General features: G+C 35.4%; 1 protein-coding gene and 1 long non-coding RNA gene across 2 annotated transcripts; both read right to left on the reverse strand.

Moving 5' to 3' along the window:
- Positions 1–234: 234 nt before the first annotated feature.
- On the reverse strand, positions 235–13,706 carry LOC103037011 (tumor necrosis factor alpha-induced protein 2-like). The gene is made up of 13 exons (XM_049473814.1): positions 13,652–13,706; positions 13,509–13,535; positions 12,654–12,827; positions 11,317–11,941; positions 11,102–11,216; positions 10,863–10,982; positions 10,188–10,282; positions 9,477–9,566; positions 8,341–8,464; positions 6,873–6,998; positions 6,607–6,762; positions 5,902–6,023; positions 235–4,360 (listed from the first exon to the last, which is right to left on the reverse strand). Exons 1-13 carry the CDS (start codon positions 13,704–13,706, stop codon positions 4,102–4,104), a joined length of 2,088 nt encoding a protein of 695 aa, XP_049329771.1. The 3' UTR covers positions 235–4,101.
- Positions 13,707–15,699: 1,993 nt separating this feature from the next.
- LOC111191936 (uncharacterized) lies at positions 15,700–23,173 on the reverse strand. The gene is made up of 4 exons (XR_002649734.2): positions 22,907–23,173; positions 18,144–18,313; positions 16,388–16,561; positions 15,700–15,821 (listed from the first exon to the last, which is right to left on the reverse strand). It is a non-coding gene; the product is annotated as an uncharacterized LOC111191936 (long non-coding RNA).
- Between the last annotated feature and the right edge of the window lie 1,529 nt (positions 23,174–24,702).

Consider the following 24,702-nt stretch of genomic DNA (forward strand, 5'->3'; position numbering starts at 1 on the left):
AGCTGGTTAAAGCAAAATTATGTTAAACAAGAAGTAGAATGACCATTGATCACGTTAAAAACGTTTTTAAAAGTATCATCACAGAACTGAAACGACAACAGACTTTAAATGAACTTAATTCTTCCTTAATTGGGATTATTCTCAATAAATGTGTTTAAAAAAAGAGAACTACCTCATGAATGTTTTACAAAAATAAAGTGATCAGATGACACCAGCACCAGAAACAACAAAATGTAAAGGCATCAATAATAATAGAACACACTATTATCAAAACAGAAAAAGCAAGACACTTCTTCATATTATGTAAAATAATAAGAAAATTATTTAATAGGAAAAACAATAACACAGAAAAAAAGTTACAATTTCTGTGTCTCTGCAGCAATGGTACTGAGTTTAATGTAGTTTAAGGGCATCCTCTAGAGGGCAGCACAGAATAGAAAATGAGAATAGTAGCCTGTGTGGGGTGCAGTCACCTGGTGTGAACCTTACTGGAACTATAGATAAAATCTGTTCTTATAGATCAGGACAGGCATAATCCTGTTATTATTTTAATAAGTGCTAACACCTGCCAGTCCAAATTCATTACTTAGCATGTTAATAGGAAACTGGAAGAGGAAGAGGATATCCAGTTTATCTGTAGGGAACTGTCACACCTATGCTTTTTTTCAATCCTTCACATACAGCATTTTTAAGAACACAGACAATACAAATATTACTTATAAGCAGTAAAAAGATGTAAAGAAACTGTGTATGCATAATATTACACATGATGCCTTGTTAATAATTTCTTGCTAAAATTATGAGACGCCCTGTGCCACCCTGTGCCTCAGAGGAAATATTAACTACACTGCCTCATTTCCCATTTTTTAAGCTTTTTACTTTCAAGATGAGACAGCAAGTCAATTTTGTACAATATTACAGTGTAATCTTTCATAATATGAATTAACTATTTAACTATTTTTAAATGTAAGTATAAAGATAATTTAAATAGGGTTTTATTCTGCCATATACATTGCTTTACACCACAATCATGCATTTTATACATTCTGTATAAGAGAGGGATGTGAGATCCTGAGAACACAAGATGTGTCTGAACAATGAATGAACCCAATGATCAGTACATGATATGCCTTCACACTCCGGCAAAAGATTTTTAATCAAACCATTCACTGTCCTACTGCACCCCTTAAAGCTGAATTTCTGAATTGTGGACTCCCATCCATATTAAACACGTGATGTGTCTGAACAATGAACCCAATGATCAGTACTAAATATGCCTTCACACTCCAGAGCCACGCTCCTCTTCCTCATTCAAACCACATAAAAGAGCCTTGTTTAAAATCAGTCACACACAGTCATCAGTTTAGAGGGCCTTTTAAAGGCTTCATACACTGGGGAACTACTGGAGCTACACATGTTAAAAATGTACATTGGTACATGAAGAGTATTACCGTACTTTGAATACAACAGGTGCATAGTTTTTAATTTTTTCACTATTTTTTTTATCCCAACTGTAGATTAAAATCCTATGATGGAGAAAAGGCATGTATATTGTATGTGGGTAGATCATATATAATAAAAAAAACAGAGAAACTGCTTATCTTTTATTTTTAATCTAATAATTCGCCGTCCTACTGTATCTCGTATATCTGAATTTCTGAATTGTGGACTCCCATCTATGTTAAAAATGCAGGATTAGGTGACTGAAAACTAAGGTTTTTGCGGACTGCGAATTGTGGACTCCCATCCATATTAAACACGTGATGTGTCTGAACAATGAACCCAATGATCAGTACTAAATATGCCTTCACACTCTAGAGCCACGCTCCTCTTCCTCATTCAAACCACATAAAAGAGCCTTGTTTAAAATCAGTCACACACAGTCATCAGTTTAGAAGGCGTTTTAAAGGCTTCATACACTGGGGAACTACTGGAGCTACACGATGACAGCAGAGCAGACCATAGCAGTCACAATAACAGCAACAACAAAAAAAAAGAACCTCAGACTCATGTCTGTAAATATGGATGACAGAGGGAAAAAATCCCAGCACTATAGAGAACAATGAATAATTACAAACAATGAAATCACCACTGCTGATAGGCCAAAGTGATTTACTTCAACATCAGGCTACATATCTCAGATCAAAAACTGCAACAAATGTAAGAAAAAGAGATTTTGTTCCCTCTTGTCTGAAAGGTATATTTTTATCACACACATACAGGCTGCAGATCTACAATAAATTGCAAAGGCTATACAAATGATCCGTGCTATGTTAAAAATGTGCATTGGTACATGAAGAGTATTACCGTATTTTGAATACAACAGGTGCCTAGTTTTTAAATTTTTCACTATTTTGCAGTAGTTTATCAATTTATCCCAACTGTAGATTAAAATCCTATGATGGAGAAAAGGCATGTATATTGTATGTGGGTAGATCATATATAATAAAAAAAACAGAGAAACTGCTTATCTTTTATTTTTAATCTAATAATTCGCCGTCCTACTGCATCTCATATAGCTGAATTTCTGAATTGTGGACTCCCATCTATGTTAAAAATGCAGGATTAGGTGACTGAAAACTAAGGTTTTTGCTCTCCATATTTTTGAGTAATTGCAGGAACGGACATAAACAGTATTTTCTAAATCTAAACAACGTTAACTAAAAACTAAAACCTTGTTCAGGAGTGTGTGGGTAAAGTAAAGGCAGTGGCATAGCCATAACATTATAAAACTTACCTTATGTTGGATTTGTTTTTATTTTTGGATAATGTGAACCGAATGCAGTGGGCTGCTGTTTAAGGAAATCCTGTTTCTGTTAGAAAATCTACTTTAGATTTGTGTTGAAGTTTAAAAGTGAGAATCAATAAAGGATCTTAGATTTCGGCTTATTTTGGGCAGTATTCATGTTTGCAGTGTTCTGCTTGAGGCCTTTGTCGTCAAACTTTATGAGAGATCATCTCAGTGAGGTAATCTAAGATGCTGCTGGAGACTTTGAAAAGATCTGGTCATATGTGGGTGGGGACTTAGTTGTTGATTTGAGACTTGTTTTGTAGCATTTAAGGCCTGTGAGTTATGACAAGATTTCTGGACTTACTGACATTTCTTCCTCTTCAGCTATTATCTAATTTGTTTTTTTACAGCTGGAAGAAATTACGACACATCCAGTTATCAGTCTATTATTATGTTTACACAAAAAGTCTTTTTTTTTTTTTTCTTTTGATTTGATTTCAGCTAAATGCAATTAAAATATTTTTAGGCCTATATTTTAAAATGCTTTCTGGATTACACATTTTAAATAAATATGTAAAGTAACTTTATAAAACAAAATCAATTATCTTTACTCATGGATGCTTCCCTGGAAAAAATGACAGTAGGTTGACACAATAATCATGACCTCAAAATGGTCTGATTTTGATCAAACACTGTTTTTACAATCTACCAAGCACAAAATATTAAAGGCAATAGTTGTTTATTAAAGTGCATGCTTGTGTACTGTCTCCTTAAAACCTCATGCCGTTCTCCTGAATCGGACTTAATGCTTTGACAGTCATTAATGTGTATACATTATTTTTTTTTAACAAATTGAAAAGCTCTGGAATATAATCAAGAGGAATATGGATGATCACAAGAACACAAGATCAAGCTGAACTGCTTGAATTTTTGCACCAGGAGTGGCATAAATTTCTCCAAAGCAGTGTGTAGGACTGGTGGAGGAGAACATGCCAAGATGCAACAAGGGTTATTCCACCAAATATTGATTTCTGAACTCTTAAAACTTTATGAATATAAACTTATTCAGACGTTGAAGTGGTCTCTTCATTTTTTTCAGAGCTGAATAAGCATAACACTCTTTGGGTCAGTTTTTTGGACAGTGATTTAGCCTAAATGTAGACTATATTGTCCTTACAATGGAGAACCTACATTCAAAATGCTGTGCAGTGTAAGATTAGGATTAATCCCTGTCCAGGAAAAAAAACACCTTTACGATTTTAACCTCACCCTGCACCCTGCTTTGATTATCAGGAGTTCACTGACTTTTCTGGCTTTGTTTCCCTGTTTTTTTTTTTTAGTTTTTTTGTTTGTTTGTTTGTTTGTTTGTTTTACACTGGACTGGCTGCATTAACTGAGTAGCAGCCCTTATTACACATAAGTGTTTCCTTCATGTGAAAAGAAGGCCGTGTACAAAAACAAGAACCAAAGTATAATGAGAAGTTTCTTGGCACTTGGCAGAAAAAAGGTGGAGCAGGCTCGGAGTCCAGAATGTCGCTCTTACTTTGATGGTAACATTCCTTGATCATGCGTCTGTCTGCACAGGAGACATTGGTCTTCAACTGCAAGATCGCACAAACCTGGTTTTCACTGCAGAAAGAAAATATATTATTAGGATTTAGAAAGCAGTCATCATGCTTTTCCTACGAATGAATATGTATTATGTACATTTACATAGGGAGCTCTGGACTCCTCGCACTTTTCTCTACAGAGTAATAGTTGAAAAATAGTATTACCACTAACCTTACTGTTTGTATTACATATTTTATCCTGGTTAGCTTTCAGCATTTTTTTCTAATAATTTTATTTCTAATTACCAAACCCACTCATTAGGACCTTTATCACTGATGCCCCAACACCAGGAGGGTGAATAATAGCACTGATACATGTGAAGTCAGCCACCACCTCTTTTCGAACTGCTGTTGATGCAGAATTGCTGAGTAGCATCACAGTGCACTCAGAGGAAAGCGTGCTGATTGACATCAACGAGAGTGCCATGTACCCACCCAGAGAGAGCAAAGCCAATTGTGCTCTCAGGGCTCCAGTGGCCGATGGCAAGCTACATGAACAGGATTCGAATCTGCGATCTCCTGATCATAGTGGCAGGGCTTAGCCTGCTAGACCACTCAGAGCCCTACTGTAGACATTTAAGTCCTTTAAACATTGTATTTGTGAATTATGTGGCTTAAGTTTCACAGAATTAGTTTTTCTTGGGAAGGTACTGTTATTGAAGTTATTGCTGGCTACATCATGGAATCCAGTATAAAACTGATTCTGCAAGGTTTTGCCATCTATAATTCACAAACCAGTAGCTCCTCCAGCAATTGTCTTGTTTAAAGTTAACCTATTACAAGCAATGCTTACACTTATTTTTTTATGGCAACCACAATACAAAGCTAACTGCTAAAATAAAGCATGTCACAGGATTTTCTTTTACACATACAAACCTTGACTACTGTAAAATGTGACACTAATTACAATAAAAATGTAAATCAATAAAAATATTTTTCAGTACAAAATAGTCTTGAGCAAATTACTAGTTACTATCAACCTATAAATGTATTTACAAATTGCTTTACCCTTTAAATCTTCCAGGCCTATGTGGATAAACTCTCCAATAATCAATCATTGGGTTTTACTTCTGTTACGCAATAACATAACAAAATACTCCCAAAAAAACAACATGACCCATCTATTCAACACCCTGAACATTTCTGTCTTTCCTCATAAACACATAAAAGGAAAATGTAATATTATCTTTAATAATATTACCTTCTGCCCTTCTTGCCTCGGTGAACTACACAATATGACTGAATGTTGAAGAGAATAGGAGAATAACAGCATAGTTAAATGTGCTGTTTTTGTCTTTATTTCGTCTTTATTTGTGTTATACTCATTATTAACACAATTATAATGACAAATTCAGCATTCAGCCATAATATTAATTGATATAGGATTCTAGAGACTCTGAAATAGCTCTTATAATTATCTCCCTGTAAACACAAACTCATGTGGCTGTCTGTTCTTGCACACTATATAATTTAAGCACTTTATTATGAGATCATGTGATTATGAGTGGATGAATGCATTACAGGTATCTCTGTTATTGTGAACAAACTGCTGAAACTCACGTGATGTCAGGGTATTCTTTCAGTAGAGTATAGACCTCTAGTTCAAGAGCATCTGGATCTTGTACTTTTAGCACTTCTGAAACCTTGGGCAGGATTTCACACAACCACGTTCTGTCGGATCCCTGTGGAAGATAAGATAAGAACATTCCAATCTGAACACTAAACGGAAGCTAGCAAATCGTGTACTTATTTAACAAGATAAAAGTGAGAAAATACACAGATTAATTTATGCCAAGTACATTTTTTACAGGTTGATATAACCATAATACAAACATTTCTCGCAACATTAATAATTAAATTTTTTTTATTATAAAAACATTTTTCGTTGTATATGGGTAATGCGTTAATTAGCCTGGTATTTTTCATTCACGCTTTCACAGTACCACACCCAACATTCATTTTGGTGTTTTTATGTCATGTATGTTATCAGAAGGAAGCAGAGGAAAACAGAATTTCTGTCTGCCAAAGGATTTAATTCAAAGATTTGGAAACTCCAAGAGTTAAACTCCCGCTTATCAGTTAGGTGATAGAACTTTTCAACATTGACATATTTAACAATGTTCAGCAAGATACAGAAGGGAAATCCCCCAAATGTGCAGTACCCCAACGCCCAGTTTCTCCTTAGAACCTTAGAAATGTACATGTATATTAGGTGAGAGGTTTGCATACTTTCTGCCGTTGTTTGTGTGTGTGACCCATACTAACATTTTCAATAAACAGTGTGTTGATCCTGCTGCTGTCCTGACACAGAAGGTCTGCAGCTTTCTCCTGATCCTCCTTGTTTGTCAGTTTTAGTTTTCTCTTCAGCATCCTCCCCACATATTTAATCATCACCTCAAAATGTAGTTGACCCAACAGCTCCTGCACACAAGTATACAGACAGATGCAGATCTGTACAAGGGTATTTCACTACGACAGAAGATCTTATATTTGTATTTACATCTAGCATTTACACAAATATCTATGCTGACCTGTAGACATGCAGGGTAAATGTCCCATAGATAACTAATCTTCTCTATCAGTTTATTCTCCAGCTCCTCAATGACCTCACAATGCTCAGTAAACCAGGCTGCAGTCCACAACATACTGTAATTCACCTGTGTACAGACAGTGGAAAGAAGCAAAAGTTTAGTTATACTTGTCCAAGACAGAGCAAACACAGCCTCTAGAGTTAAAATATAATTGAGTATTTTTAAATGTTGCTTTCTACAGTGTGATGCATTATTAAGAAATTCAGTGTAACTGAAACAGACTACTAAAACCTGCATGAAATCTTCTACTGAGTAAAAGAGTGGTGCATCAACACACTGTGCAGAATCTATCAATTAAGAACAGCATTATGACCATCACATTAGTGTGTGTTGTGCTGGTGCGAGTAGATCAGACACAGCAGTGCTGTTGGAGTGTTTAAACCCTGTGTTCACTCACTGTACACCAGGGGTGTAGCCAAACTACGGCCCACAGGCCTTTTGCGGCCACAATGTATTTTGGAAATAAAATAAATGTTGGCCCGCTAATAAGCAGGTTTTATAATGTGAGACTCAAAGTTTGAACACTAAGTGTCAGAAAACGTGTAAAAGCAGCGAGAGTGCACAGTTGAAGCGCAGTAAACGGGCCAAAGAGTCTAAAAGCAGCGAGAATGCTCAGTTACAGCGCAGAAAACAGGCAAAAGGGTCTAAAAGCGGCGAGAATGCTCAGTTGTAGCACAGAAAATGGGCCAACATTGAGGCTGAGAACTCCTGCGAAAAGCAACCCTACACCCCAGTTTTTAGAAGGAAAATATTATGCTTAGCAGGGATGGTTGTTTCAGCACACTAAACACATTAAACACAATATTTTATCCCTTCTCCACTCAGACATGCTTCTGCTTTCAGTTCAGAAACAAAATAATACAGACTGTCGCTTTTGTTCCTTAGCTTTTGGAAGAACATGACAACTCCAAAGAAACGAAAAATGGACAGCAAATGCAGAAAATTTCAGGCACGTTGGGAAAATTACTATTTTGTAACTTAGTTTAGAGGTAAGTGTGCATGTTTAATATGTCATGAATCAGTTGCCGTAATGAAGGAGTATAATATAAAAAGACATAATGAAATGAAACATAAATTTGAAAAATCTTAGTTTACACAGCACTGTCAAAGATATATAGACAGTAACTCAAGTAAATTGATGTGTAAATGATTATTATGTATTATTATCAATGGTTTATTTTATTATTGTTTTATTCCAGAGTCTGTGGCCCGTGACTGCACATATATTTCTCCCTCTGGCCCCCAACAAAAAAAGCTTGGACACCCCTGGCTTAAACACACTGATTGACTTTAAATTGAGTAATTGTTTAGGATTATGTTTGATTAGCAGGCATAAAGGCATAAATTGAGAGTTAAACCTACTACTTCTGTGACAATATAGACTAGCAAAATTGCTTTTCTTGTGTACCTTCAGCTCATCATGTATGGGGCCCAGAAAGTATTTGTGGCATGAGTCTCTGATTTTCACTGTAGTGGAAAGCCAGGCTGTTTTCGTGTGCTCTGGGAGATCAGGTCTGTCCTTTATGTATTGCCTGTGAAGACAAAGTAAGTACACATTGCAGACAGAATGTTTTACAAAGCCACATTTCTCCTCATATCTGCAAGGATTTCTTGATTTGCAAATAATTACTTCAAAAGACAACAAGAACAAAAAAAAAAAAAACATAAAACAACACTTTTCTTGCATTCACTTTTGTTTTTTGTTACAATTCATTTCTCATAAAATTGTTTAAAAACTTTATTAATTGCAATACTTTTACAACTGATATCAGTAGATTTGCACTGTATTGAATGGCTGCCCTGATGCCCTGAATTGTATCTTATTTAGACAGCAGTCTGAGCTGAAAATTCGATATAAATGAACACAGTATCAATGGCTATATAAGTTGCAATATGTAAATATGTTTTTAAAATATTTATGGCATCAGAAAGAAAACAAATTTAGGATGGGTCATTTTACAGTCACCTATGCACACTATTCACCTCAGAATCCACTGACTCCATTTTGACATTTTACGTAGAAAGAGTGGGTTGCTGTTGTATCACTGACAGTTGACTATGGAATACTTATTAGTGATTTTACACATTGTTGAGCACCTGAGAGTGACCCATTCTCTCACTAATGTTTGTAGAAGCAGTCTGCAGGTGTTTAGGTGTTTTGTCTAGGTTTTATACACCTGTGACCATGGAAGCTATGGGAACCTGAGTTCAAATTCCAGTTTATAAAGTAGTTATTGCCTTTTACAACAAACAGTGTCACAATGTAGCTTTACAAAGATTCAGTTTTAAAATTTTGCTGAATTAAAGCTGATTGTATATATTTTAATCATAACTTTATTGCTTCATTTTAAACCCACTGAGATGAGGTACACAGACAACATTTCAGAAACTGTTTCACTGTGCAAATACTTATGCATCTATTTGTATATATGCTGTAAATACTCTTAAAACTAGCAAATTTAAAACTAGCAACCTATACTGTAGATGAACATGTTTTAAAGCAGTTACTGAACGATACAGATAGTAAGTTATGTTTTGTCTCACCTGAGTTTATAGACACTAAACAGATTGGCTTTCAGAATTTCACTGATGTTTTTCTGGCTTTTGAGAAGTTCTTCTATTGAGTTCTTGTAACTAAGAAAAAAAAGAACATTAATACAATATATAACGATTATTTTTCTCTCACATGCAAAAAATGTGTCTGTAACAAAACAATAAGTAACAGAACAATATATAGAATATAGAAACAATCAATAATGTATAATCAAATTGGTTTTCAGAAATGCAACTGTCGAAAATAAAGCTTGAAATGAATTGAGGACAAACAACACTAAAAACAATTGCACTGGGGGCTCTGGGTGCTGCCACTATGTTTCAAGTGATGAGAGTGATGGGGCATTATTAGTGATGGAGGAGACCTAATTGTCCTAATTGGTGGGGTAATTGTCCATCCAAATTGTGTAGAAATTGGGAAAAATTATATAATAAAATTGCACAAATGTAATTGCTATTTTTTAATGGAATAAAGTCAACAGTTCACGTCACAGTCGTGTGTGTAACATGATAAACTACACTAACTGCAATACATTGCAATGTCTCCTTCATATGAAAATGAAAAGATCAGTATGTTAAAAAAACATTTGGTTTAAGTCAATGTAAAGAAAGGAGTTATATATGTTTTGTATGAATGCATGTTTTATATAGTGTAATACAGTTTATCTGATCATGTAAATGTGGTAGTGTTGAGTAAAATACCTTGCCAGGAAGTCAGGCAGTAGAAATAATATCCTCTGAGCTTTACCCTTCTTACTCAAGAGAGCTGTGGCCTGTTCAATGGCACTGTCAACAAACTGCAAAATGACAGATTTATACAAAATTTTGACTCAAGAGTCTAAACAAGGATAAAATACTGACAAAAAAATCTTCCATAAAAATTAAATTACTGTCTGGGAAAAATTAGATTTATAAATAACTTATGCATGTTTATTTGGAATCACTGTTCATGTTAATATGCTGTTAAACACCATAATACACCATAAAATGTTGTCCTAATAAAATGTAAATATTTCAAATAGAACACTAAATAACATTTGTAGATGTTTAATTCATAACTGTGATCATTCTACAAATTATTAAATAATATTAAATAAAGAATTTAATAAATTAAAAAATGATCTTCTTTTGCAAGTCATTTTTGTCCAATTTTCTGTCGTATATATTATAACCACATATAAGTAAATCACTCTGTATATTCATTCATTATAATTTAGTTCTTGATGCTGTACAGATTTCTTGCCTTTTCACATTTAATGATCTTTTTACAGCCGATTACTGTATATTATACATGATTCCACACTTTTGAACATTAAAGGACATTTACTATAAATCTTACAGTGCTATAAAAGAGTTAACCTATTCTGTTGCTCGTACATGTATGGTATCCAAGGCAAGAGTGCAGTAGTATCCGTCAGTGAGATGAGATCTGTCGGTAATCTGCCAGTTTTGCTCTTCAAGTTTTAGAACATTGAACAACAGTGTTCTAATTTCACCCTAAACATAGAAATTAATACATTTACATTTTAAAACATTCATTAATGTAACAAATGTATCATTATTAATTTTGAAAGTTCATGCATATCATATAATTTGGGGCTGATGCACTGCATTACCTCTTTGTGTGAAAGGTACTGCTCTTTCAGTGAATCAAGATCTTCTTCAGATAACAGAGGTTCTAGTGCTTTGCTATTTATGTCTGACTCCAGCTCACTGTGATGCAACACATTGCTAAAAAACAATTGTCACACTTGTTAATTTGTATATATAATAACAGTAAGTCAGGATTATACACACTTATATAATAAAATGCCATTTTTAGTTTTCTTACTTTGAATAATTGCTTATTTGCCCCAGTATGAACATGCAGTCCTGGATGGGGATGTTGAGTCGAGGCAGTTTTCTGAGATGTTTGGTGAAAACCTGATGATACAGCTGAGCATACATGTGGCATATTTCAAACTCTGGTGGATAAAAACCCTGAAGATCTTTGACCACATAAAACAGGTCATTTTGAATGAGCACGCTCATTTCACTCAGGTTGTCTGACACATTTTTCTCCCTATCTGCCAACTGCATCCGTTTATCTACAACTTTTTGAAGCAGAATATCATGCCACTCTCGGCACTTCATGGGCCTCCAGATAGGGTGCTCCTTTTTAGCTACCTCCTCCCACAGTCTGTCCCGTTCCTCCTCCTGAACTATTGCAGCCACAGCACTTTTCAGCGTCGCCTCATTCCTTTTGTTGAAGGAGTTTTTAATAGCCATCCACAGACGCAGTTCTAGGGTCTCATAGTCATTCTTCAATCGCTCCTCCTCTTCCTCTGAGCAAACCACCTGCTCATCTGCTGATTCAGAGCTGAAGAGTTGCTCCTCCCGAGCTAAAAGCTGCTGACTAGCTTCGGCCAAACGGTTCAGTTCTAGATTCTGTTTGAAATCCAAGAGCACTGGGACTTCTGAAAGAATGAGACATAAAAAGTTGTGATTCACAGGATTTGAACTTCTGAATTCTGCATTTTTATGTCTTGTTTTCTTTTCTAGTGCTTGACCTTGGATAAACCCAATTCACAACCAGAGGAGTAGGCTAAGCTCTAAGCTCTTTTTTAATAAACTGTGTGTTTAGTTGGTCGTCTATCTGGCCAGCATGACATAGCTCCAGACATTTTATTTTAGTTTGGTACAACTCATGAACAAGCAGGAGATACTGTTCTTCAAAAAGGCAGCTACAGTTTTTTTTCCCTCATCTCAGCATGCCAGCTCTATTAACCACATTTAGCATATAGTGTGAGGACCTGACCCTGAAGGAGACCTTGACAAATAAATGAGTACTGCGTGAGATTTAAAAACACAAACTGATGGAAATCAGGAGAACACAGAAACACAGCAATATTGTCAGCCACTTTTCATCCCGTCCAATAAAAGAGAATGACAGACCACATCAAAAAGCTGTTAATGGCTTCTTTATCAGCTGAAGATCATAAATCACCACACTATATTCCTGTAACCTGTAAGAATAGGTCTACATGGAGTTATAACTGAGTGGAAAAGGTACAGTAGATTCAGTTTGGATTACAGTAGTACAGTTATATTTTCTGGGAAGCTGTCTCTTTGAGTACTTCTGCTCAGTTTTGACACAATTTTCAAGACAAATATTTTAGTAAAAGATACCTGGTAGGATGTCAGGGCCTCCAGAATCTTTAGAATTCTTTATTAAGCGTGTGATTTGTGTCTTGAATCCACATTTTGAAGATTTTGCTTCTGAATCACTGAGAGTTTCCACAGTGTTTTCAGTGATCAATGTGTGACTCGACTCACCAGCTTCCCTAGACAGTTTCTTATCTCCTGCAGACGGAATAAAAAAGGTTTACACTTCATTATATATGAACAGAAAATGAAATGTCCAAGACCTATGATTGATATAGCTCTTTAGGCTTCTTACATCAGTGTAGTAATTCAGGTTAACATTGAAAGAAAGTTAATCAGAGTAAACAACAATCTTTCGATGAGCAATGTACCACTCCCTGCATTATTTCTCAGATCTGTGAATTCTTCATAAACAATCCACGTGTGGTATATACATCTATTTTTATTTGGACAGCTCCCACATAGTGGTCCTGATGCTTCTAACAAATCCTCTGTTGAGAGCAATGAAAGACAAAGAGACGAATAAAGGAAACCATGGGTAATGGATACAGCTAACATTTAGGCATTTAGCTTCTCTAGAAATTCTTACTTGCACTTAGTGAATATCTCGAACATGGTTCCAAGAGTGAGGGACACTACTGACAACTCACAATTAATACTCAACAACATACAAAAACAAAAACAACCAGCATGGTGATGGTACAATTATACTTTTTTAAAAAAAGCATTACCTGGTAGGGTGCTAGGACCTCCAGTTTTTTATTATTATTATTTATTTATTTAAGAGACGAGTGATTTGTTTTATAAGTTTACACTTTGAAGAACCTGCTACTAAATCGCTGAAGGATTTTCCCAGTTTGTTTGCACGACTATACTCACCATCTTTTGTAGACAGTTCTATGTCTCCTGAAAAAGAACAAAAGAAAAATAGCACAATTTTCACCAGAATGTATCTATATGAGTCTATATTTAGACTACAGTGTGTGGATCTGTGGATGTTGGATGATAAAAGGATGTGTTACCTGGTAGATTGTCAGGGCCTCCAGAATGTTTAGACTTCTTTATTAAGTGTCTCATTTTTTGCCCGATTCCACGTTTTGGAGAATTCGCTTCTGAACCACTGAGGGATTCCACAGTTTTTTCAGTGATCACTGTGTGACTGCATTCACCAGCCTCCATAGACACTTTCTTATCTCCTAAAAAAAGAACAAAAAATAAACCTACATTGACACTGAAAAAAAACTGAAAAAAGTTAATTTGTGCATATGTTTACTAGTTAATTTTGTGACAGCGTAGAGGAAACATTGCTGCAACAGCTCCAAGCCTATCAGACCTCACTGAATAACAATGCAAGCCATTCAGCACCTTCAAATAAAATCAAATCTAATTTATTTGTAAAGTGCTTTTTACAACTGAGGTTGTCACAAAGATTTTACAGAACAAAGAATCAGACAAAAAAACTGAACATTTAATACAGAACCCTCAGTAAGCATAGAGGCAAGGAAAAACTTCCTCAGAGCTGGAGGAGGAAGAAACTTTGGGTGGACCAAGAGTCACATATAAGGGGGGACCTATCACTATCCTATGACTGTTCAAACAGCTTTTAAATGAATATTAAGTAATTCTGCGTACACACAGGTCTAATATATAGAGTTGGAGTAGTGCGAGGCAGGTGACCTTTGTTGTGAATAGCCAGCAACGTCAATTAGTGAGAAAGAGTAGCCAAACCACACCTGGCAAAGACTAACGAGCCCACATTCTCACACTCAACTGCAGCCCTGGTAATGCAAAAAAAAAACTGTAATATTTACTAGTCGGTATATATACTTTTCAACTCCATCTTCTTATTGCTTTGCTTTAAGTGTTAGGGCTGTCCCCTTCTCTCTTATAACTCTGATGTGATTCTTTTCATGGATCTTCTTTCTGGATCAGTTTCTCCTATGGAGTATTGTTTCTTCCCTTCCTTTTTGTCTTTCTTCCTCCTGTTTCTCATATTTTCTGATTTAGTGTCCTATTTCTGCCATTCTGCAGCTTGTATATGAAGCTTCATATGAAAAAGTTCATTTTTAGTTCTAAATATTTGGGTGCTTGCAACAGCCATTTCAGTTTGATATATCTAATAACTGATGGACACAGTAATATTTCAGGATTGAAATGAGGTTTATTGTACAGAAAATGTGCAATATGCATTAAACCAAAATTTGACTGGTGCAAAAGTATGGGCATCCTTATCATTTTATTGATTTGAATACTCCTAACTACTTTTTACTGACTTACTGAAGCACAAAATTGGTTTGGTAACCTCATTGAGCTTTGAACTTTATAGCCAGGTGTATCCAATCATGAGAAAAGGTATTTAAGGTGGCCAATTGCAAGTTGTTCTCCTATTTGAATCTCCTCTGAAGAGTGGCATCATGGGCTCATCAAAATGCAAAAGCACACCTCAGGCGACTCTGTTTGTGGCGTGCTTGCAGAAATGGCTTTTTTCTCATCACTCTCCCATACAGCTTCTCCTTGTGCAAAGTGCGCTGTATTGTTGACCGATCCACAGTGACACCATCTGCAGCAAGATGATGCAAAAAGAGTTTAGTAAGATTTACCTGGTAGGGTGTCAGGACCTCCAGAGTGTTTAGAATTCTTTATTAGGCGTGTGATTTTTTTCTTGATTCCACGTTTTGCTTCTGACTCACTGAAGGTTTCCAAATTGTGTTCAGTGATCACTGTGTGACTGGACTCACCAGCTTCCCTAGACAGTTTCTTATCTCCTGAGAAAAGGAAAAAAAAAGAAAAATCTATAATGGAACACATTTCTACAAAACTAAATCTGTCTATGTTTGTTGTTTTAGAGTGTCAAATATCTGCACCACATGCAAACAATGCAGCTTCTGCTATGTTTTGAAATTAAATGCAGTAATTAAATAATAAAAACATTGCAGAAAAAAATGCCAGGCTACATAGTTTGATCTGTGGATGCTGGAAGTTAATTTGTTCTTATGTTCACCTAGACAAAAGCATATATTTTATATTTATATTTAGACCGGTAGACTAATTTACCTGATAGGGTGTCAGGACCTCCTGAGTGTTTAGAATTCTTTATTAGGCGTCTTATTTGTTTCCTGAGTCCATATTTTGTAGAAATCACTTCTGAATCACTAAAAGATTCCACAGCCTCCCTTGACAGTTTCTTATCCTCTTAAAAAAAGGACAAATATTCACATTAATTAGTTTCCCTCTGAAACAATACTTAGCATTTGTGTCTTGTGCTCACTCACCTCTTCATAACTTATGGGTTTCTTTCAGATTGCTCAATTTCCTTTATTATCTCACTATATATTATCTACTCATTATCTACTGCCTTTTTGTACGCTGTGTGCCATCTGGTGTCAATTAAAGTTGTGTGTTACTGTTATGTGTTTCCAATATGCTTATTTTATTTTTGTAATCTTCAAGAACTGAGTAACAAGAAATGTGTTACCTATTGCTACTAAAACTGATGTTAGGAACTTCTTACTATGAAGTTCACCCTGGAGAAGTGGCATCGCACACCTCAGTGATGCAGAATTTTTATTTGCCTTTCTTGTGCAGTGCTAAACATCTGATCTCTATGCAACCTTTCTTCTGCGAAACTATTTAACTTGACATTGGATTCTGGACAATAATGGATTCTCGACATTGGATTCTGGACAATAATATCTCACAGAAGTCTAATGTTCACCTTTGTGACCATTTTCGTCTTGGTAATTTTTAGTAAGCTTTACCTGGTAGGGAATCAGGACGTCCAGAATGTTTAGAATTGTTGAAGAGACGTGTGAATTTTTTCTTAAGTCGATGTTTTGGAGAACTCATTTCTGAATCACTGAAGGATCCCACAGTGTGTTCTGTGATCACTGTGTGACTGGACTCACCAGCTTCTCTAGACATATTCTTATCTCCTAAAAAAACACAAGAAAAAGAAAATCTACAGTAGCACAACCGTTTACAAAGGTGCATCTGTATGCATGTTTATTGGTTAACGTTGTTGCAGCAATCAGAGAAAACCATTTTACAACCACAAATTGGAAAAGCCTTATGCAGCCAGTTTACATATTAACCCTGTTCAAGCCCTATTCACTGTAGGTCTCTGATTATTACTGATAGAAGGCCCGCATACACGTCGCTATGCTCATTCTTTTCTTACACCCTGTTAACAGTCTATTTTTACGCCATGTGCCTGTGCCATCAAATAGACGTCAGAGTTTAGGAATAAATCTACACTGATGGGTGTGGTTGTCTGGAAGTGAGGTGTGTTCACCCGACTTTTAACTCGACAATAAACAGAATAAAGAATAAAATTACATTGCTTTTCCCTTAAGTAAACTGCTGGCGTATCTTCACACCATGAATGTGCAAGTCAGTTTCCTCTGCTGAGATGCACAAAGCGTCTGTTAAGATGCTGTTAAGATGCTTGCATGTTTTGAGCTGTTTGCATGTTTTGAGCCATGCAAAGCATATTTTTGGGCCCTCGTGATACCAAAGACACATCGACACTCCCTAAATCCAGCTGTGTGATATGCAATAGGCTAGTGCACTATAGATTGCTAAAAAAGGCCCATAGTCTGTTTAAACTTCTTCAATTAGAACCAATGGACTGTCTAGACTTTCTATATTCTCCTTCTTTTTTTCCATTTTCTCCCCAATTTACTCGGCCAATTACCCAACCCACTTACTAGGACTCCCCCTATCACTAGTAATGCCCCAACACACCAGGAGGATGTGAAGTCAGCCACCGCTTCTTTTCGAGCTGCTGCTGATGCAGCATTGTCGAGCAGCTAGCACGCTTGGAGGAAAGCGCAGCGACTTGGTTCCAACATCAGCTCACAGACACCCTGTGCTGCAGACATCACCCTAGGAATGATGAACCTACCTGGAGGGAGCAGGGCCAATGCAGAGCTAGTACATTCAGGAGAACATGCCAAGCTGCACAACTTGATCTGTGATATTTTTATGTTATAAATTCCTTATTAGAATATTTTTATGTTTTAAATACTTCATTAGAATATGTTTATGTTTTAAATTCTTCACATTTTGAGCAAACTGGCATCTATGAAGTCCAATGTCTTTGAAATCCTTGTAGCAGCTTCAACAAATAGCAATGGCACAAAACCTTTCATTCTGGCACAACAGTTTACAATAATAGCTGACCAGATAAATTCAGCTTCAGTGACTGACTGGCAGCTTTTATACACTACACTCTTCAGCACTCTAAGACCCCTCTCTTTAATTTATCTGACCTTACACTTTTTAGTGAAACCACTCAAAGCTGATGATGGAATATGTAGATGGGAAAAACATGCTGATATGCAGCAATGGGTGCAACCTATTACATGACCACACTGGAATTCAGCCAGCTTCACCCATTCTTTCACTAATGTTTATGATAGCAGACAGCATGACCCTCTTAATGATGACAATTTTTTCATATAAAGAAAACAAAAACACCACATAATCCACACATTTAATACTTATAAGCTTTACCTGTAAAAGTTTGTGGAGCAGGATCATCACTTCGTTTGGAGGTCGTAAAGAACTGTGCTATTTTTTGCACATGTTCATGTTTCAAAGAATTCTTTTCAGGGGTCTTTGAGGACTTGGACATTGTTTGTTCAGCCATGGTTCAACTGAGGTCACTCTCAATTCTTGGAAACCTGTTAAATGATTAAAAATAAATAATAAAACATTTTAACACACAAATTATCCACTAGCAGGAACATGAAAGCTTGTTTTGGTGATGTAATAATTTATATTCTATTTGAGCTATGCCAAAACATTGATTACATTTACATTTTTACTAGACAAGATTTTTGTGTGCATTTGTACATTTTGCCAGCAATGGGTGCCACCTAAAGTAGCTGTATGAATTCTGAAGGGTGTCCACAAATATTTGGACACATAGTGTAGCTTCTTTGTTGAAATGCACTTCCCAATCTTTAATGAAATAAATAATCTAAAATATACAGTGAAAAAATAATTCAGTTCATCAAACAAATTTTAATATCACACAATGATAAGCAGTTTAGAAATAATGATTTCATTTATTATGTGAAATGGTATGTTAACCCTTTGGAATTTCCTGCATGTATTTGTGATAAATCAAGGGTATTGACAAATACAGTTTGCCTAAAATGAAAAAATCTATTTATGATCTTGCAGGTCTTTAGTGAATGCACTTATTCAATAATCAAATTGGTAGTGGACAAAGGAAGTGAAACTTTGGAAACATTAGCTGTTTGACCCCCACTGTGAGCAATAACCTCAACCAGGCAGACCTACGCATCATTCAGGAAGCTTTTTATCCTATTCTTCCTGGCAAAACTGCTTTCACTCTGTTATACTCCTTGTTCTCTCTTCAAGTCAATCCATAAAATCTGAGCTCTCGGCTCTGACTCTTGATCTTGTTTTTCTTAAGCCATTCTATTGTGGACTTGCTCATGTGTTTTGGGTTATTGTCTAGTTGCATCACCCAACTTCTATAGAGTTTCAGCTGGGGAACAAACACTCTCACAATATTCTGTAAAAATTTTCGACACACTTGGGAATTAATCTTCCCCTTAATGATTGTAAGCTGTTGTAAGCTGGATAATGCTTTCATGGTGCTGTGCAGTTCCCTTTTTATTAATGATGTGCCGATCCATGTTTTTCAGCTCCGATTCTGATATAAAACTGATATAAAACTACAGATACTGATACAAATACAGATACTTTTAGTTTATTATTGGTACTATGATTAAGGTTGCATAATGAGGCTGAAACCGACCACACAGCCATTTAAAGAGTACACACAAGTGCATTTATTGTAAATGCATTCCAAAGTCATTTATTTGACACACTTTATATACAAACACACAATAGTTTTCTTTTAAATTAAATGTTTAAATTTGTATTAAATATTTGAAAAAGTTAAATATTAAATATGATAAATATTAAATACCGGGCTCTAGACTATTTTTAACAGACTGCAAATCTTAATGAAGATGGCTAATGGCTAACTGGAGATGCTAACTGTTTCTGAACTAAATTAATTGCTGTTTTCAACAACAGATGGGCGTGTTCAGTGCTAAATATTAATGTTTTAATACATTAATGTATTAATGTTAAATATTAAATACAGTGCTCTAGAATATTTTTTGCACTGGAGACTTTTATTTTGACACATAGTGTAGTGGATTAGCTGCAATGGCTAACAGCTAACTTTCTAAGGTCTTCGAAATTACTTTTTGCCACTGTCTAAGTTATGTAATTAACTACTTTTGCTTGTTGTTTCTCTAAAAGCTCTTTTTGGCTTGGTTCACATCCTTCTTGTGTGAAGGAAACTCAAGGTCTCCAGGTATAATAACACTTGACTCTAATTAGCCTTTTTGAGGTCATTAACACAAGGATTCATATACCTTTTCCACAAGTGGTTTTATGGTTGTTATTAATGAAGACATTTGTGTTCTTATTTTAGGATCATTATATTTGTCAATACCCTTGATTCGAATGAAGATCAGAGCACATTTTATGTTTTTTGTTTTTGCAGAAAACCATGAAATTCCAAAGGGTTCACTTACTTTTTCTTCTATTATAAATTAATTTATTAATCATACTGTTGCTCCATATGTCAGCTGAATTTTCAGCTGTATACAGAGTGTCGTTCTCTTTGAAACAGTATTCTGTGATGTAGCATCTCTGGACACAACTGCTGGGTTTGTTTTGTTTACAGCATTAGCAGTGTGACGTGTGCTACTACAGGCTGTGGAAATGCTCCATTAAGAGAATAATCAATGCTCATTTCCCTCTGTTTCCTCTTGAAGAGAGATTTGTACGGTGGCCGTTTTTCTATTTGCAGCGCGTTTTTCTAGTTTTTCTATTTGCTGCGCCTGTGTTGTAATTTTGATGTATGTGTTTTGTGCTTTTGCAGCGCTTTTCAATTTGCACTGCGTTGGGCTTTCTCGGCCACCGTAGATTTGTGTAAGTTGATGACTACAAATGACACAGCACCCTAAATCTGGTGTTGATGCAAACATTACAAAAATATGAATAACATCACTGATAGCACATTTTAATTGAAATTAAAAGTGTCAATGTTTACTACTGTTTTTAAATGTTAACTGTGCAGAGAATCAGTTTACTGTGTGATAGCTAAGCTTACTTGCAAAAACAACACAGTGTTGGATATTGTTCAGAATATAGTTGATAAAAATATACTTGTGTGATTTTAACAAAGTTAAATTAACTCTGAAACATCTTTTATATTTAAGACAGCTGACAATGATTTTTCTGCCTGTGTTAGTTGAAGTGTGTCTACCTGAGATGCCTAGAAATAGGGCTGGGTAATGTAGAACAGTTTTCTGTATTGTTTATATTTTAATATTTTTGATACACAATAATAATCTGCAGGGTTTGGATGGTTTAGTTTGTATACAAGAACACATAACCTGATGAAGCTAAACAACTAATATGACCAAGTATGTTCCATCAAAAAGAGAGTTGGTTAACCAGCATGACCAGCATCACAAAAATGCAACATAAACTATGCTGGTCAACCTGCTAATATACCAGCATAGTGTATGTTGTCTCTGGATCAGATTATCATCTGATCATCTAAAACCAGCTACCAAAAAAACCCTGGTTGTTAGCTGGATTGATCATCAGAGAAGTCCTGTTTGACTGGATAAAGTGCAGCAGATTTTATAATAACATGTATGGGAAAGTGTCCTGTAGCCAGAGTGTCCAGGTTCAAAATTTTCCTGCAAAATTGGGCTTTTTACATAAAAAATAAAACAGTCGCGGGTGAAAATTCAGGGGTGTCTGGGTGTGTTTTTTTGGGCTATTTTTTTTAATTACCAATGCCGCCAAAAGCAGTGTGTGTTGCCTTTGATTTTACGTCAGCACGACGGACAAATGTGTACAAGTTGCACTAAAATCAATCTTCCTTGGAAATCTCAATGTAACCAGAAATGACAAGGCAAGAACAGAAAAGAGTAAGTAAAAAGTCAGTTCTTTTGCTAATTTTGTTACTATTAAATGTTCTTTACTAGGATATAAAACTGGTGTAAAAGAAATAATAAATCACTTATGTTACAATATTATTTAATTACTTATAAATAGCAATACTGATAATAGATCCATTATAAACAAAATACACTCATAAAAATTGTACACTCATGTTTTGCCATTTGCTTCAAATGTGTGACAGACATATATTTTGGGCGAGCTTCAAGCTTCAGAAGGGCGGGTTTTAGCCCGAGATTGGAAATGGATATTTTGGTTGACCCTGGCAACCCTGCTTATAGCAGTGTTTTTCAGAATGTGCTGCTACTGGTGATTTTTTTCTGTGTGTCAAAACATCATGGTAAATAGTGTGTAATCTGAAAATGCATTTATGGATATATATAAATCATGACATAATATTTTTACCAATGCTGAGTAGAAATTATCCAGTACATACTTAAAAGGGTTCAAACATGAATAAAAAAGGTCTCAATTTTTAAATGTCGATTTTTGAGTCCTTATCTCTGGCATTGAGCCATAACTGGGTTCTGCCTTGTACATTTGCTTTTAGGAGGACTCAGATGGGAGCAGTTAAAGGGCGTGTCTGTCAAATTACTGACAAAAACTCCATGTTAACAGATTTGGAACACAGTGATTGACCTGGAAAACAAATTTACAAAATAGATTTTGCTGATACTATTTTAAAATATTTTTCATTATGTTGTTGTTCTAATATTGGTCCATGTTATTTGTAAAGTAAAGCAATGCAATATTGAATAACCACTAATAGGTTTTAAACACAAATAGCTCCTTAGCATTTCTGAACCATTAGGTCCAGCTGGTAGTATTACCAACTTTTTTTTATTTGTTTACAGTTTGTAAAGGCAAAAAAAACTGTATGTTCTCCAGAGGGAATTTTTCATTCATTCATTCATTCATTCATTCATTCATTCATTATTACCAATTATATAATTATCAAGCAATCGCCAATATGATTGTACTGATTATATATTTGAAAAATACATAAAATGATGATTGATGATTTCCCACTTGATATTACTTCATTATTATATTGCATTCTAAAAATAACGAAACACAGAAAGATCTTATATAACTATATAATCCAACTAGTTATCTTATTCTCATTTTCACTCTTTTAATGCTCAAATTTTGCTATGTACATATTTTGCTTTATTTTATAATCAGCCCAGAGATCAAGTTAAAACCATACTTTGATTATTCCAGATAACAAGTAAATCTTTTCTTACCTTTTACTTCCATTCACAGTGGAGTATGCTGGGGGTCTGCAGGGGCTTGATGCTATAATATCCACACCCTCCTGCGACAACCACGTGTCGAGCTGCCAGCGCCCACAAACAAACAAACTGAACAGTTTCCCCAGAGCCAGTGTATGGAAAGACTGACCACCTCCAAGACTTCCGCTAGAGGGAGCCCGCGAGGGAGTCCAAAATGAATGGGGGTGATTGGAGCTAAACGGCTAAAAACTCAAATCATAAATAGTAACTAATCACTTGACCAGGATATTCCTTTATTTTAGAAAGTATAATTATGTATTTTACTAAAAAGGTAAATAAAATTACTTACATATTTCAGTTTTTCTACAGTAAACGTGTTTTATGCAGTAAACGCGCTAGCATTACTGCTACTCTGAGTTGATACTGGTTGGTAAGCTGCTGCTGGAGTTACAGTCAGAGCAGGTTTTAAATCTTAATAACTGGAGCTTAATAGCTTTAAAATGATCTCTATTATACATTTAAAGATTTAATAGTGTTTTATATGCCCACAGAACACGTTTTCAAAAACGTTATTCAGCTCTATTTAAAAATGTGTGGTTATTGTAAAACGGCTGGTTATGGGCGGGACCAATAACAGACCGTCAGCTCCGCTCTGCAGTCTGTGACTGCGAGGCAGCCCTCAGGGGCGGGGTTATTTAAATGAGTAGGCTGTCTCTCCACAGTCTCTCTCCCTCCTCTGGTCTCTACTGCAGACTCGGGTTTCAGGATCACCAACATGGAGGAAGATTTTGGCTTCATTTTCACTAAATGAATGGGAACAGCGACACAGCGTCCATCTTTTTTACAGTCTCTGGTTGCACCATATGAACCCATTCATTTTGGGCTCACCTCAGGAGCACCTCCTGATGGTCAAATAAATCGGGCTGAGGTGTTTAAGTGTGTTTATATGCTAAATCATTGATAAAAGCTGCCACACAAACAGCATGAAGGGTCTGTAGTGTTTGTAGGGTCAAATAACCCAGAAAATATGTGTTTGGTATTTTTTCCCGGCTGTTCTCTGAGATTTGTATAGTATTAACCCATAAGAGCCAGAACACATTTCTCAATATTGATGAATTTAAAATGGAATTAGATAAATTCAATTTAGCAGCTCATTCACATTGTTTTATTGTGGGAACATGACTGTAAATAAAATCCTGATGTAGTACAAATGACACAATTTCATAACCCGTATTTTAACATTTTGACTAGAAACACAAACCATTTTATTAAACATTCAAATAGAAATGATTGGATCAGCTAAAATCACACTTTTAAAATTATCTAGTTTTATCTCCAGCATTAATCCAGCAAGCCTTAGTATATGTCATACCCCACCATGGGCCCACTTGGGCTAAGATAAAATAGAAAAAATAATCCTTCAATAGTCCCACAGGAGAGAAACATACAGACTTACAGTGGCAAGGGAATATAGCACACAAACATAGACAGGGGACATACAACTAGACAAAATTTCTGTCTGAAAACCCTAATAAAAAAAAGTGTTAAAAATCTTTAAAGAATACTCACATCTGAATATTTACCACATGATAACAAGTGTTATCCTTAGCCAGTATCGAACATATAAATCAAACTTAACTTAATTTATTAATATTTATAAATGTATTAATAATAATATATTTTTTTTAAATTTATTATTACTTTTTTCTGGTGTTTAAATGCTTTTATAATTCATGGGTAAAAAATGACCCATAAGACAATAAATTTGTACCCTAGTGGTGTAAAACCCACATAGAAACATGAACAAA

This window comes from Astyanax mexicanus, chromosome 1, assembly GCF_023375975.1.
Source record: "Astyanax mexicanus isolate ESR-SI-001 chromosome 1, AstMex3_surface, whole genome shotgun sequence".
NCBI classification, from domain to species: Eukaryota; Metazoa; Chordata; class Actinopteri; order Characiformes; family Acestrorhamphidae; genus Astyanax; species Astyanax mexicanus.

Bases quoted from the DNA above. Each gene is read 5' to 3' on its own strand.
- LOC103037011 (XM_049473814.1), bottom strand. From the start codon at position 13,706: ATGAGACACTTAATAAAGAAGTCTAAACATTCTGGAGGCCCTGACAAT. The intron at 8,465-9,476 runs GTGAGACAAAAC...TTGTCTTCACAG, and splicing joins TTTAGTGTCTATAAACTCAG to GCAATACATAAAGGACAGAC. The intron at 6,763-6,872 runs GTCAGCATAGAT...ACTTGTGTGCAG, and splicing joins TTTACCCTGCATGTCTACAG to GAGCTGTTGGGTCAACTACA.